General features: G+C 37.4%; 1 protein-coding gene across 1 annotated transcript; it reads left to right on the top strand.

The window, feature by feature from the left end:
- Positions 1-252: 252 nt before the first annotated feature.
- LOC116327148 (glutathione hydrolase 5 proenzyme-like) lies at positions 253-13,660 on the top strand. Its single transcript, XM_039621296.1, has 14 exons — positions 253-277; positions 762-924; positions 3,505-3,632; positions 3,707-3,803; positions 8,261-8,431; positions 8,520-8,680; positions 8,909-9,055; positions 9,187-9,317; positions 10,549-10,724; positions 10,902-10,993; positions 12,546-12,652; positions 12,823-12,933; positions 13,020-13,229; positions 13,405-13,660. The coding sequence occupies exons 1-13, from the start codon at positions 253-255 to the stop codon at positions 13,155-13,157; spliced, it is 1,647 nt and encodes a 548-aa protein (XP_039477230.1). The 3' UTR covers positions 13,158-13,229; positions 13,405-13,660.
- Positions 13,661-16,376: the final 2,716 nt, after the last annotated feature.

The raw sequence follows: 16,376 nt of genomic DNA, 5'->3' as shown, positions 1-16,376 counted from the left end.
CATTACCAAAGTGATATTACTTTAGTCTCATGAACAACATTAGCTAATTGTTATTTACTAACTAATCTTAAATGACTGTTCATTACAGAAATGAAGCCCAAAAATCATGTTTTACAGTCCTGTGGTCTCAGCCTCAGATACTTATCAAATCACACAAAGCTCTTGTAGAAACAAACAAACAAATGAACAAAATATGTTCTCCTTCATTTCTGTCAAACAAAGTTGTATGACACGTTTCCAGCGGTTAGTATCATGGTTGCTAGGCAACCTGGGAAGCGCGACGGAGACTAGACCGTCCCATACAGACAAACTTGCCGTTTATTTTGCAAATTGAGCTCAACACTGCCCCTAGCGTCCTGGAGCACTTCCGTTGTGATTTGGAGTTTGCATGTGTTTTGGATTTTGCAAGTGTTTTGGATTTTGCAAGTGTTTTGGAGTTTGCAAGTGTTTTGGAGTTTGCAAGTGTTTTGGATTTTGCAAGTGTTTTGGAGTTTGCAAGTGTTTTGGATTTTGCAAGTGTTTTGGAGTTTGCAAGTGTTTTGGAGTTTGCAAGTGTTTTGGATTTTGCAAGTGTTTTGGAGTTTGCAAGTGTTTTGGAGTTTGCAAGTGTTTTGGATTTTGCAAGTGTTTTGGAGTTTGCAAGTGTTTTGGAGTTTGCATGTGTTTTGGAGTTTGTACGTGCTTTGTCTCTAGGGGCCACCGTAGTCTCCAAAAATGCTCCCCAAAAGTTATCTTTTGGTGTTGGGTTTGTTGTTCTTTAGTTGTAGGTGGTCTAATAGCTGGTTTGGGGGCAGGGTTAGGGGTATGGTTCGGGCTATGTAAAAGTAAAGGTCAGGTTGCCCCGTCGGACGAGGAGGACCCTAATTGCCCTTTCTCTAAAGCTGCAGTGGCCGCAGACTCCGAGAATTGTTCAAAGATTGGACGGTGAGTAACATTTTAAACTTCTGACACATTTTTTTTTTTTCACATAACACATACGATTATGCACTGATCCAAATATAAACGCTAACAGATCTCTGAGAACTGCGTAACCTGCGTCTCATCGTGGAAGTGTGCGGTTGTTTTTTTCCCTCTACATCTATTTACGAGATAACTACTCATAACTAAATTTTAATTTCTCCTTTTTTAGGAAACCAATATGCCATTTCATAAAATTCAGTGTGATCTGCATAATACAGCTCAATGCAAAATCTTCATGCTATTCCCTATTTACGAGACATTCTACCGGACAAACATTATTACATTATCGTGAATAAAAATTGCAATAAAAAAATAAAACAAATAAACAATAAAAACAAAAACAAACAAACATTAAAAGACTTGTAAGTCGCTTTCTTTGAGTTGATTTGTTAACAAATGTGTTATTCTTTAGGTTCTCAGATGGATTTTTTAAAAATTAATTTACATTTGAAAATAACATCCTGACAAACCGATTGTCCACAGCAAAATCTGCTGATGTAGCAAAATTAGGCTACATCTTTCATAGTTCATATATGTCATAATTAAAGCTTTTTACACCCACTTTATTTATCGTCACATTATTTAATGAAAAATAAAAATTTATACTTAACTTGTATTTTACAACTGTCTTGTCTCATTTACATAGAAACACACAAAAGCGTGAACTACATTTTTAAGATACAGAGGATAATGCATTATTATCTCCGCCAATGTTTGTGCTTCTACCTTTAGCATGAGTTCTGCCTGCAATCATTTTGTCTGCAAACACAAAAGCTCAAAGAGTTGTAATGAATTCTGACTAGTAAGGGTGCACAGTGGAGTCATATTAATAATGAATTAATTAATTAATCTATTAAAAATTTCCTTCATCCACCAAGGTCAACTAAATGATTTATTGGTCGAAAATGGAGAAAAAACCTTATAACTTAGAAACTATGATTCTTACAGGTGTGATGTGTATTGTCAAAATATAGGGTATAAATATTAAAAATATCATGGCACATTTGACCTCTGACCTCTTCTTTGAGGTTAATATATTGATCTGAAGGTCATAATGATAGTAGTGCTATTTAAAACTATGTTTCTTTCTAGTGATGGGAATTCTAACTCTTTTAAGTGGTGTGGAAACATTATGGGTTCGCGGAGTCAGACGTGGATCAAGTAGACATAGTGTGTAAACTTTGCTACGGTGTCGTAGCTGCACCACAGAGCAACACTACAAATTTATTCAATCATTTGAAGACCGCTCACAAAGTGACATACGATCAAACAATGAAGGAACATAGAGAAAAACTCTTGACAACACCTGCTTCATCCTCACAGACCTCCATTCACGCTATACAACGCGACTAAATATCCCACCAGCTCCCAGAGACACAAGGAGATAACAAATGCGGTAACGTTTTTCCTCGCCAAAGACCACTGCTCAATTAACACAGTGAACAACCAGTATTATGCAGTATTTTGAAGTTCACTAAACATAGATCTTTACATTTTTCATTTATTTTTTATATTGTAAACATTTGCACTGTTATCAGTATTTGCACACTATTTTATATTATTTTTTGACATCTTTAAAGCCATTATTCAATACATTGTTATTGTTAAATAAATATCGTCAAATAATCGAGATCCCAATTTCAGTGAAAATAATCGTGATTATCATTTTTGCCATAATTGAGCAGCCCTAGCTACAACTTTCAAGTTTTTTTTCTCAGTTTATTTGTTTGAAACAGTATGTAATAATTTTACTTCCATTTTTTTAATCTGCCAACACAATGGTGCTGTCTTTTCTGCTTCTCTGGATGCAAACTCTAACTTTCCCACTAATTTACAGAAATTTGGATCAAAATAAAGTTGTTCCTCCTTATTCACCTAATTTCAGAGCAGGTTTAATGCAGTTACCAAAACCTAACACAGGATTAAATCCACAGAGCGCTGCTTTCACTTTTAAATAGTTGTTTAAATTGTTTTTCTACTGAAACTGAGAACTTACAGTGCTTAGTTCCATCAGAGAGCTTTGTGATCAGCTTCACAATCTGTCCAGCATCAAACCCTATGCAAAAAATCTTGGTGTGATATTTGACATATTTAACTTGGTGGTTAAATATTGAACTGAGGCCTTTTCTTTCTGTGAAAGATGGTGAAATTGTAATTCATGCTCTCATTTCCTCCCACTTAGATGATTGCAAATGACCTTACACTGGTCTCAGTCAGTCTTCTCTGCCCTGTCTCCAGCTTGTCCACAGTCCTGATGCTAGGCTCCTCACAGATACCTGAAAAAGTGGTTGTATAGATTTCAAGATCCTCCTGTTTGTCTGCAAATGATCAGGTTAATTTAATTGTGGGACATGATTGAGATTAAAATTCAATGAACTGTGCATCCTTAGCACATGCAATAACAACAAAGACAACACATTGTTGTGTTATTCAGTCATGGCAATTTAATTGTGGGATATTACAGTTTCGATGAAGATTAAAATGAATTTAATTGTGCACACATGATAACAATAACACTAAAGTGATAACGGTGAACTCTTTCAGGGACATTCTTCAGAAAAACGGCTCTGCAGTAGATGCTGCCATTGCTGCGCTGCTGTGCACCTCCATCATCAACCCACAGTGCGCAGGGATCGGAGGCGGGGTCATATTCACTGTGATGGACAGCTCCGGTAACAAGACACCCTTGCTCCTCTTTGCTCAGCCCTGCTGGGGAATAACATAATAATATGTAATGTTTTCAAAGGTAAAGTGAAAATCATCAACTCCAGAGAGACTGTCCCCAGAAATGTGAACTCTGACCTGCTTAAGTCGTGTCCTAAAACCACAGAGTCGACCATGGAGTGGACGCAAGGTGGGCTGTTTTTCTGCCATAATGCTAATATTTATGATTGTTTAGTCTAATCTGCTCTTGGACTCACCTTTATGACACAGCTAATTTATTCTGTACAGGTGACTGTTAATGCACACTGAGTCATTCCTCTTTCCTCAAGAAAGCAAAACTAGGATATTAAAAAAGAAAAGAAAAGAAAAAAGAGATAAAGCAAACCACTACAGAGGGTTTGGCTGTTGGCAGTTAAGACAATGAGTTGGTGTCATATATGACAGAATAATCTAGCATAAATTAACACCACGAAACACATGCTAGTTGGTTTCAAAAACAACCAGAGAGATTGAAGCAGTCAGATTTTTCTTCTAACAGGTCTTAACAGGTCTTTCTCCAAATCATGCACAAGATGTAACACAAAAGTTTTAAAGGTGTAGTCAGTTATCTGTAGAGGTATTTTTTTTTAAAATTCTGCACCTTAGTCTGCAAGACAAACTGAAGCTATGAAGGATCATTCCCACGTCTTATCATCTGAGATAGGGTTCTTGTCACCAAAGAAGCAAAGGAAAGAGACAGCATGACAGGTATCTTGTTAAAATGTCATCCTCCTCCTCACCTCTAACCTCATCTCCTGAACTAAAGTCAGGACTCTAACACACTAAGGAGTGCATAAACATTATTATTTAATTACTGTAAGCAGACTGGACAATCAGCGCTTCCAACTCCAGGCAGTCAACAACAAACTAGCTAAACAACAACAGCTGGTTATAAGCTAACATTAAAGCAGGCTTGAGTTTCCTATTTATGGAAGTTCAGGATATCTTAAACAACTAACCTCAGTATTGTTATTGCACGGAAGCAAGCTTCACTGACTGACACACACACACACACACACACACACACACACACACACACACTTGAACTAGGACAAAACAATTAGGCAAAAGAATGAAACCCCCAAACACTAAAGACAGGACCCTCAGATGAGACAGGGACAGACTGGACACAAAGAAAACATCATCAAACTCAAAAGCACAAGAAAATAATACACTCAAGAACAAAAACATAAATTATCTTATACCTCTTCAAACAAATAATTAACAAGTCCAGAGAAATTCAAATACCGGTTCAAAAAGCCCACATCTTTTGTTAGGCATAGGATTCTAGCTGCTCCACAGTCCTGGGTCCTTTTTGTCATATATTTCATGATGCACCCGACGTGTTTTTAACTTTTCTTGGTCAAAGGTTTGAACTGCAGGCAGGTAATTTTAACACCCTGGTACTTCTACTGTGAAGAGATGCTATTGTAATAGATGCAGTATGCGGTTTAGCGCTGTCTTGCTGAAATAGATGTCAACTCGATGGGAGCATAAGTTGCTGTAAGACCTGTGTACATCTTTCAGCACTGATGGTGCATTGCCAGATGTGCAAGCAGCCAATTCCATAGGCAGTAATGTAATCACCTTCAAGCGTTTTGAATTGAGTGTTGATAACAAGCTGCAAAAACAGCAGCACTTAACAACGTTAAAGCCCTTTACTGTTTAGCCCACAGGATGCAGGATCCATATTTTCCAAAAAACTAAAAAAATTGATTTGTCTGACATTAGAACAGTTTTCCACTTGCCTCAGTCCTTTTTAAATGAGCTTTGGCCCAGAGAAGACAGCAGCATTTCTGGATCATGTTCATGTATGACTTTCTTTTTTGCATGATAGAGAATTTAAATTTGTGGATGGCACACTGAACCATGAAAAACTAAGTACATGCTTACTGTTGTGGCGAGGTGGTCAGGGGGTGTTATGATTAAAATGCAACAGCGCCACCTAGGGGAAATTCACCCCTAGGAAATATAAAGAGTGTGTTTTCAGACTAAACAAAAGAAATACATAGGTCTGAAGAGACACTACTGAGGCAAATTGGTTTCAATATTAAAATGCCTTTATTAAATACATTTGTTAAAAGACAAAAAAGGATTAATAAGCCCAGAGCACAATGAAAGTTGACTGTGGCACGGCCTCAATGGTGTCCTAAAGTGTCCTATTATATTACATTTCCACCAAATTATGTGTGTTTTAACAACAAAGAGAAATATAACATTAATGATTTCTAAACTCAAAATAACCCTTAACCACACAGCTTTTTACGTACTTTAGAATTTAGTTTGTGCAATACTACAAATTTTGGTAACGCTCCGATAATATGTAAATTAAGAGCAGTATTGAGAGCTTATGTAGGGGAGAGCAATGTGTCATGATTTTCAAGCTGAATTACTGCACATTTGCCAAATTCGACCTGTCATGGGTGCACCCCGCTTCTCACCCTAAGACAGCTGGAATAGGCTCCAGCCGCCCTGCAACCCTGAAAAAGGAATTGTGCCAAAGAATGGATGGATGGATCGATTTGATACTGATATCAGTGATGGTATTGATACTATCAATATTTGGATTGATCTGTCCACCTCTAATAGAATTATCAATGCGAGTCTGCAGAGAATGTCCACACATAAAGTCTTCATACAATAAAAATATAATCGTCACATTAAACAGCTTCTAAGAGCAAGATCAGTTTCTGAATGGGCTGTTCAACAATAGACAGTTTGTTAGAATGTTGTCCCATCTTTCCCATTTTCTGGTCTCCAGATAATATAAATTCAACCTATCGAGAGGAGAAATATTTTACTGCTATTATTTGCTGCTATTTTTTAATCATCATTAACATTTCATGTTAATAGGGATGTTGCATTCAGATGCACTCAGATGTTCAAAATATATTGGTATTATATTAGTCTTTATTACAGGTTCAGTTATAATCAGTTGAATCTATAATTTAAAGGTTTTTGAATGTTTTTATATTCTTACATATAGTCTTCAGTGGGTGAGAAAACTGAGTTGCAGGCTGACAGGAAACGGCGTGCTTTTGCAGAAGTGAAACCGAAAGCAGAGCGAGTGCAAGCCAAAGAGCCAAAGAGTTTATTATGCATTTATCTTTGATTTAAGCTTTTAGTAGAGGCTTTTGATCAAAACATTAATTCAGTAGAGTACACATATATAGTCTTGGTTCGGACATACACGTAACCACACGCACACTTAGTTAGAGGGATCACTGATAGGGGAAAGTTCAAGTTGCTTAAGTTGAGGTCAACTAAGGTTCAGAAAGCAGATGCAAACTCTGCACGTACAGACAGACAAATAGTGAGAGGTCATGACACGTACGCAGTACACAGCATGCACGCGCCCCTGCACGTGCACACACACACAGATATAAACTCTTACCTACTAAATGAGTTTTAGACTGCAAAGTTGTGCCTGTATGAGTGACATTTTCTACAGGAAGTGCACCTGATGTTCCAGGGAGATAAGCGACAGTGAAGGCGGGCTAACAGGAAGCATCAGCCGTCGACACGAAGATGATGTTCTATGTTAAAAGTCATTGTGGTTTTGGTGTGACGTAAATCTGCCTAGTAACAGAAAAGGGGGCTGTACAATTCTTAACCCCATAAAACAGTTGTCTGAATATGAGAAAGACAGTTCAACACTGATTGGGTTGTTGAACTCACACATGTGTTCATTAAAATGCCGTCTAAATTGCACACGCCTGGATCTGTGGTTTTTTATGGATTCTTCTCTCAACATTGAACCCTAACAAACCCCAGGACGAATCTTAACTTTCCTCACAAGTCCATGTTAATCAGTCATTGTTTCTGCTTTGGCCAATTTCTAGTGAAGCTGGAAATCTTGTGAGATGCTGAAGTGGGGCCAGAGACACAGGTTACTGTGGATGCACATGTCCCTGTCCCTGTCCCTTTTGTTCCTGTCAGCAGAGTACAAATGACCTTCCTGCATTACTTCCTGATCGTCTATAGTGTGTTGACTTTGAAGGGAAGCTGTGGATCCATATATAGAATCAGCATAGTCTCTGTTAAGAAGCGTCTTTTAACAGCATTTGAGTATGGGATGGAGCGCAATAAGAGCTGGGAGTATTTATTATAGCAGTTCACTTGTGGAAGACATAAAAAATAAAGAAAATAGAAATTAGAATATGTGCGAGAAAGATGGATCAAGGAAAGAAAGGGAGCTACAGACACCATATACTTATATGGCCCAGAGTTCTGTGCTACACTCCTGCACACAGGCTGCATAAACAGTAAGAAAAGTAAGTATAAGATATACTAAATGCTTCTTTAAGCCAAAAATAGTGTAAATATGTAAATATAGTGAAATAATCTAAAAGTAAATGTAAGATGCAAAATGTTATCTCTAACATAATCAGTTACAAACAGAAACACATTTAAAAATTACAATGTTTCCCTCTGAAATGGAGCAGAATAGAATGGAGTATTTACAAAGCAACAATTTATAACAAATGTTATCTCAGATCATTAAAGGTCAGGACCTTACAGTTTACTCAAAACACGAGCAAATGTATGTGTGACTTTCCAGCACTGACTGTCCATTATCTATCTAACCAGGTTGGAGTTGGATTGGGGTTCCTGGGGAAATTCGAGGTTATGAAGCAGCACACCGGCTTTATGGGAAGTTGAATTGGACCGACCTCTTTCAGCCGACCATCAAATTAGCCAGAGAAGGATTCCCTATTCCTTATGTCCAAGGTCAACACATCCCACGCATTAATAATACATCAATAAGGTATGAAATGTGATTTCATAAATACAAAGTTAATACAAAGAGCAAACAATAAATGTTTCAGCTTTATTTCACTGTCTTTGTCTTTTAGGGAGTTATATTTAGATAAAAATGGGATGCTGCTTAAGACCGGGGATATTGTGAAATTTGAGAAACTTGCTGACACTTTGGAGACGATCGCAAACGAGGGACCAGACGTGTTTTACAAAGGAACAATAGCGAAGGATTTAATCCGTGACATACAGAAAGCAGGTATTATCAGACAGGTTTCATCCTGCTCTCTTTTCTGACCATTTTCTATGTCTGCCAGGCACAATGATCTAATTACAAATTAGAAAATTAATTGGTTCTATAAAAATCTAACATGATCCCTCACAGGCTACACTGTGATCTGTCTGGATCCATTCAAAGTCTTGATTATGAGATGCATTGTGTTCATTTTTGCTCAACAAGATAATTTGTTTCACTGTTTTTGCTCAGAAGGAAACCTCACACTGGAGGACTTGGCATCATATGAAGCTGAAGTGACTGATGCGTGGAATATTACTTTGGGAGAGTATCGGATGTACTTCCCTCCGCCTCCTTCAGGAGGAGCCATCCTCAGCTTCATCCTCAACATCATGAAAGGTTCCTGATTGTTGCTTATAGCATGTAGAGTTTGTTTCATATAAGAAAATGATCCTTATCAATCTTTACAAATGTGATACATAAGAATCGATGTTTTAAATAAAAGAGATAACAGTTATTTATATTTTCAGGATACAAAATTAATTCAGAACCTAAGACGACTGATGAAAAGATTTTGTTTTATCACCGTTATATTGAAGCTTTAAAAATTGCCAATGACTTAAAGACAAATATCAGCGATCCAAACTTCAGCTCAGATCAAGTAAGTATCTCAAAATCCTACAGATTTGCACCTGCTTTGTTGCATAAAGTATGATTCTATTTAAGTGACTAAACAATTAAAAGTAGCAATACCACATCACAAAACACAAAATAAATAGTGCAAAATATTTAAAAGGGATGCCCTGGTTTCAATATGAGAATAATATTCGCATTGTTTGAAATTTACTTATAATTGTAAATGTACCCATTTACTTGATAATTATCATAATATTTGAAAAATATAGCTAGAAAGAGAGCTAACATCACTTAGATTCACTCAAGTTTTTAACACTAGTTACTTCCACTTGCCACCTCTGCCTCCAGGCCCCGGCGTGTTACTAAAATAGGGGGGACATGATGAAAATAATGAGCCTCTGCTCTGCCTGAACCCGCTGCTCCACCCCCGCCTGCAGCTCATCCACAAACCACACCCCACCACAGTCAGTTTATGCACATTGATAATGAGTTGAGGTGTGAACAGATCTGAAGTTTTTTTTGTAATATCTCTGAGCTTTGCATAGTCTGACTTTGGGTTAATCTGCTGAGGTGAGATTGTGACTTTGTGTTAACAAAGTAATTTTACAGAGGTGTTCACGTTTGTTAATGATCAATCAAGGGTGTTTGATTATCAGTACCTGGCTGCTACTTACAATTAAAGTTCTTATAGAAGCACTAAGGGTGTAGAGAACCAGTAGAGTGCTGTAAAAATTTCTTTGAGTCTCAGCTTTTCCCAGTAAGTCTGCATTTTCATTTCAGCATCATTCTGAGCAGTGATGTAACTTTTGAAACATATACGTATAAATACAAGTTTTAAAAGCACATAAACCTAAATTGCCTTAATATTTGTCTCTAAGTAATTTAATATGTATTCTTCTTCTTATTATTATTATTGTTATTTTAGTATTTAAAAATAAGTATAATTTTGTGTAATGTGATGTTTTCCGATGCTCTGTAGTTCACACAGACGACAAAGAATTTCAGAGAATATATCTTTGCCAGTCACATATTGAGCTTGATCGCTAACCAATATTATAACCTCTAGTATTAATTAATTAATTCATTCATTCATTCATTCATTCATTCATCTTGCATCAGTGATGCATCAATGATCAAAATTCTGTTAACATTTCGCTGTAATTTGTTAATTTTCTTGACAGCAATGTATTTTCTGTAATGTGCTTATTTATTTAGTTTTATTAATTCATTTTATTAATTCTCCGTATTTCACACAGATGGCAAAGAATCTGACAGAGGATAGCTTTGCAGACCGCAAACGAAGGTTGATCAGCAGCGACAAGACTCGTGATCCTGGCATCAACTTGTATCTGGACAGCCACGGCACCACACATGTATCTGTAGTGGCTGCAGATGGATCTGCTGTGTCTGTCACCAGCAGCATCAACGACGAGTCAGTACCTGCATCATTCTGTTTCTCTGTTAGAAACCAGCTATCAGACATTTTTCTTTCTTGAAACTGAAGATTTAAGAGATTATTGAGGAACTTATTTTTAGACTATTTCTCTACTACAAAGAGTGTCTTGGTGCTGTAGTTAATTTCTTTTTCTTTTTTTCTTTTTATTTACAGATTTGGCTCCAAGATCCTCTCTCCAAGCACTGGAATCATTCTAAACAACCAGCTGTCTGACTTCTGTGGTAGAGCTAATAGCTTCTCTCCTGGTAAGAGATCAGTAGGATGCTTTTTACATTTATTATTTGTGAAATACAAGTAATCAGACGAGGAAGGCGGATTATTTCATAACTAATACCACAAAGAGTTTAATTTTTTTCCTGAAAGTATTTTCCTGACAGGACATATTTCTTTAAGTAACTTCTAATAATGGCAAAATAGTACCATTCAGGAAATGAGAGGAGAAAATGGCATTTCATAATCCATTGTGACGCATCATGTTTTGTTGATCATTTCCATGATCAACAAAACTGCCAAACTGAAGCACATCATGTGAATTTGGAATAAAATTGCATTTCTGTTACATTCTGTTTAATACCATAGCCTGCTAAAATGTTTTGAATGTTGAAGAACAGGCACAGTTGAACACACTGCTGTAATAAAATCTGTTTCCATGTGAACGTGTTGTTGTGTGAAGTTTTTCCTTCACACTGTCACCAAGTACTTGCTCATAAGGGGCTCTTCTTACTGTTGGGGGTTTCTCTCTACTGAAGTGGGTTAACCTTATAATATAAATGTACCATTGTGATTTGACGGTATATGGATATTTCTATTCATTTAAATATATACATAGGACAGCACACTGGCACGGTGTTGCCTTATAGCAAGAAGGCCCTGAGTTTGATCCCACTGGTGTGGAGCTTGCAGGTTCCCTCCATGTTTGTGTGAGTTCTCTCTGGGTACTGCAGCATCCTCCCACAGTCCAAAGACATGCAGTTAGTAGGGTTAGGCTAATTGGTGACTCTAAATTGCCCATAGGTGTGAATGCGAGTGTCTCTGTGTGCTAGCGCTGCATCAGGCTAGCGACCTGACCTCGGTTTACCCTGCCTCTCGCCCTATGATAGCTAGGATTGGCTCCACCACCCCTGCAACCCTGAGAAGGATAAGCTGAAGAGAATCGATGGATGAATCTATATATAGATCTATAATATTGATTCAAGTGTGTTCAAGGTTCTGTATAATTCAGTTTGGACATAGCATCATTCAAACATTAATCTAACACACTGACAGAGTCTCAGTAACAGCTGCACTTTGACAGACATTTCACTTTAGTTTGATACAGATTCAGTAGAGAGAATTCACTTGTTGTGTGTGCACTTTCATCATTTCTTGATAAGCATGGACGGATGCAATTCTAAATTTGTTTGTAGAGCACAGGTGTCGAACTCCAGGCCTCGAGGGCCAGTGTCCTGCAGATTTTAGATGTGTCCTTGATCCAACACAGCTGATTTAAATGGCTAAATTACCTCCTCAACATGTCTTGGAGATCTCCAGAAGCCTGGTAATGAACTAATCATTTGATTCAGGTGTGTTCACCCAGGGTCTTATCTAAAACCTGCAGGACACCGGCCCTCGAGGCCTGGAGTTTGACACCCCTGTTGTAGAGTATAAAAAAATTCAGGTATGAAAATACTGCATGAAAATACAGTAACTGATTTGTGTATGAAACATTTGTATGAATGATTTATGCACAAATATGTGTGTACAGACTGATTTCTGCTTTCTAGTTTTGTCATTCAAGGTCTTTGTTGTATTTCTCAGGGGAGCGGCCTCCCTCCAATATGGCCCCATCTGTGCTGAAGTCTCAGTCAAAGACGCTGGTGATTGGAGGGTCTGGTTCTGAAATGATTCCACCGGCAGTGGCCTCGGTACGTATGCATGGTAAACACACAAAAGTGCCATTACATATTAAATAAAATAAATTGATGCAGACTGATGCCCGTCTTTGCTGTTAAAGCTTACATCATAGTGACAAGGTTCTTCACCCTAATTTATCCTGTAATCATCACTTTCTCACCTCATTTTTTTTCTCTCCAAGGTGCTCATGAACCACCTTTGGTTTGGAAAGAGTCTTAAGGAGGCAATTGATACTCCTGTTGTTGTTGTAGACTCTCAAAATGAAGTAAAACCTGAACCCAAGCTTGAAAAGGTAATTTATTCAATGTATTTAAATGATAAATTAGTAAGTTCTACTTCTCTTGTTCCATCTGAGTCTCTCTCCTCTTTGCTCTGCAGGATGTAGTTGATGGTCTTGAAGCTAAGGGACATAAAATAGCAAAATTCTACAACACAGTTAACGCTGTGGAAAAGGAGGACAGCTGTATCTCTGCATGGTCTGATGAAAGGAAAAAAGGCAAAGCAGCTGGTTACTGAGACCAAGAGTCAGTGATGTTAGTTATACAGCATGGTCTTAAGGTTAATGATACTGCTGTAGCTACAACACTGGTAAATCTATATTTGTCTGTTAACTGATAGTACATACATGCTTTACTCATGTGTCTAAAAAGTTTGCAATATTGAAAACGATCAGATCATTTACATCCCAAATTTCATGCAAAATTGTGCAAAGATAGCAATGTAAAAACTAGACATTTCTTTCTTCTTCTCCTTTTTTTTTTAGGGATTGCTGTTGATATCCGCCTCAATTTTTTACAATCAATATGACCTTTTAAATATTTGTTCATTTTGAGTTTTGACTAAACAAGGAAACCGCTTTCAGATCGAAATGTGAAGCCCATGCCTATTATTTCTTCGACCTGCATTCTTTCTAAACAGCAGGCCAGCAGGTTGAGACTGACTGCAAAAATTTTGGTTATAGTAAACAATTCATATTTTCAAGTCTCATCAAATTCATGTTTACTTTGTAAATTTTAACCCACTGGATAGTAGGGCTGCCACGATTAGTCGACTAGTCACGATTACGTCGACTATCAAAATCGTCGACGACTGATTTAATAGTCGACGCATCGTTTGAAGCTTTGTAAGATCACAAAAGACGCAGGAATAAGTAGTAGGATTTAAGAGTGTAATAACGGACTGAAACAGAAGATGGCAGCACTGCATGTACAAGGATGCCAGCTGCCGTTACACTCCGAAGAAGAAGAAGCAGCAGTGTCCCAGAATTCATAGCGCGGCCCTGCTCAGTTTTCAACAATGGCGGCAGCTAGTTAGTTTTAATATTACTCTTATTAATCTTTCTGGGTCACAAAATAAACGTTTAACATATTTTCAGGCGAGAATGTAGCTGTGTAAACCTCAAATATCTGCTCAGTTTATCAAGACACTGCATATTTTCAAAAGTGCTCCGACGTTTTCGGAGACGTCTGTTACCCACTAGCTCGATAGCTAGCCGGGGCAAGGCTCACTAGAGCCCGTGAGAACACCGGACTCCCGGCAAATCGTTTTCAAACCCACCACTGTCTTTTCGCTACTCAGGTTAAACATATATAAGTCAGTTAGATAACTTAAAAATGTTATTGTTTGGCCTTTTTTTTTGAGTATTTTATTTGTTCCTGAGTAAATCGGTTTGGCTGAGATTAAAGTTATAGTTTATACACGACTGAATAAACGTCAAGCAGACAACTGATTATCAGAAGTGTGAGATGTTCGAGAATATACTCCGGTGTCCCGTTATATTTTAGATAGCAAGGAGTTTATTAAACTTTACCGAAACAATCTGTAAATCTCATTAAATTTAATAAACTATCATCTTGTCTTTATTTTTAGTTAGCACATACCCTAAACACTTAAAACTGTAAGCTAATGTTATATAAGAGCAGATGCTGCTGGTGCAATAAGCTGTCGTTTCGTCCAATGGATGCATGATCCGATTAGTCGACTAATCGCAAAAATAATCGGTGACTAGTCGACTATCAAAATAATCGTTTGTGGCAGCCCTACTGGATAGTCCAGAAGGGAGATAAAGTAAGGTACCCTTTAGGGGAGCCCTAAGTTATCTATCAATTGATTTGTAGTTTACCCCCCCCACAAAAAAAAAGCAAAAAACTAAAAGCAAGCATTGATGACAGCCAAAATGTTCAGTTTAAGGCTTCACAAATGGAACTTTACAAACTAGTGGGAAAAGTCTGTGTCTATGTCCATCTTTTATATACAGCATATGTGAAACTCAAAATCACAACTGTAGGACAGGAGTCCCACAACACCGGTGTAGTTACTGTTACAGGCATGTCAGCATCAACAAAGCTAGATCTCACAGACTGTTAGAGCTAAATAGAAAGGTCGGGTCAGTTTTTTATCTGAATATTAGAAGCCACATTTAAATGCTTTTTATTATTATGTTTTTATATTTAGTTTGCATATTAAGATTTTCTGCTTCATTAGTTCATCCTGCTATTGTTTTGCAGTTATAAAGTGTGGGTAATTCTGCTGATGTGCTCAGGGTAAAAGTTAATCAGACAAGCAGTTTGTGAGGCAACAGTTTTCTTTTTACCTTTTATCTGTCTGAGCTCCTATCTGTTTATGCTCCAGAAAAAAACATGAGGTCCAGTTCAAGATTAATGCTATCTATCCCTCGGGCTAAACTCAACTCACTTGTGGTGATGGAGCCTTCTCTGTGGCAGATCCCAGACTTTGGAATAGTCTTCCCCTAAATATTAGATCTGCACAAACACTTGATCAATTTAAATCGCTTCTAAAGACACATTTTTATGGCCTGGCTTTTAACACATTATGACCCAAGGATTTTGGTCTTATTTAATAGTATTAGTTATTGTTTTAATTCTTTCAAGATATATTTATTGACCAATTCACATGTTTATATGACAGTGGAGTTTACAGCATCAGATAGTTGCTCTGCTTTTGTACATTAACATCACATAGCATAACAAAATGTAACAAAACATAACATAACATGGTACAATACGCTCACACACGCCCACAACCCCGGTCCCAGCTGTCCAGCTAGCTTATCCTAATGAGAAGCCAAGAAACTATAACTGCTTGTTATAGCTGCAGAAATGTAGAGAGAGGTGCCCAAATTTTACTGAAAGAAGAGAGTCTATCACAAAAAGTATATCGTATTCGCTCTAGATGTAGTGTATTTGCATCTCTCTTCTTCCAATGAGTGAGAATAAGTTTCTTTGCAATAACAATACAATAGGATATAAAACACCACTTTGCACTGTCTATTCCCACAGTATCATCAAATACGCCCAGAATAGTTATTAGTGGATCAGGGTTCAACTGCACATGAAGAATTTGAGAGATTAAATCAAAGATGTCGGCCCAATTTTTTTTTGTCTTGGGACAAAAAACAAAACTGTGGCTTAACGTATCTTCAGCTAGGGAGCATTTCTCACAGGAGAGACCTCAGGGTATATTTTATTTAACCTTTCTCTTGAAAAGTGTAGACGATGTAAAAATTTAAACTGAATCAAGCAGTGTCTTGCATTATAGGAGCATTTATGGATATTGTTATTTCTGAGTTTAAGTGTGCGAGTTCATCCTCCCCTAGGTTTGGAAAAGTGCAGCTATCCAAGAACTTTTTCATAGAGTCACAATCTATATTTTGTGCAGCGTATAAATTTGGATAAAATTGAAAAAATTGATTGTTAATGTCTCTGGGGTCTGTTG

Source organism: Oreochromis aureus, linkage group 12 (assembly GCF_013358895.1).
Source record: "Oreochromis aureus strain Israel breed Guangdong linkage group 12, ZZ_aureus, whole genome shotgun sequence".
In the NCBI taxonomy this organism is placed as follows: domain Eukaryota; kingdom Metazoa; phylum Chordata; class Actinopteri; order Cichliformes; family Cichlidae; genus Oreochromis; species Oreochromis aureus.
Note: the sequence above shows the minus strand (reverse complement) of the source record. Positions and strands in the feature narration are given on the sequence as shown.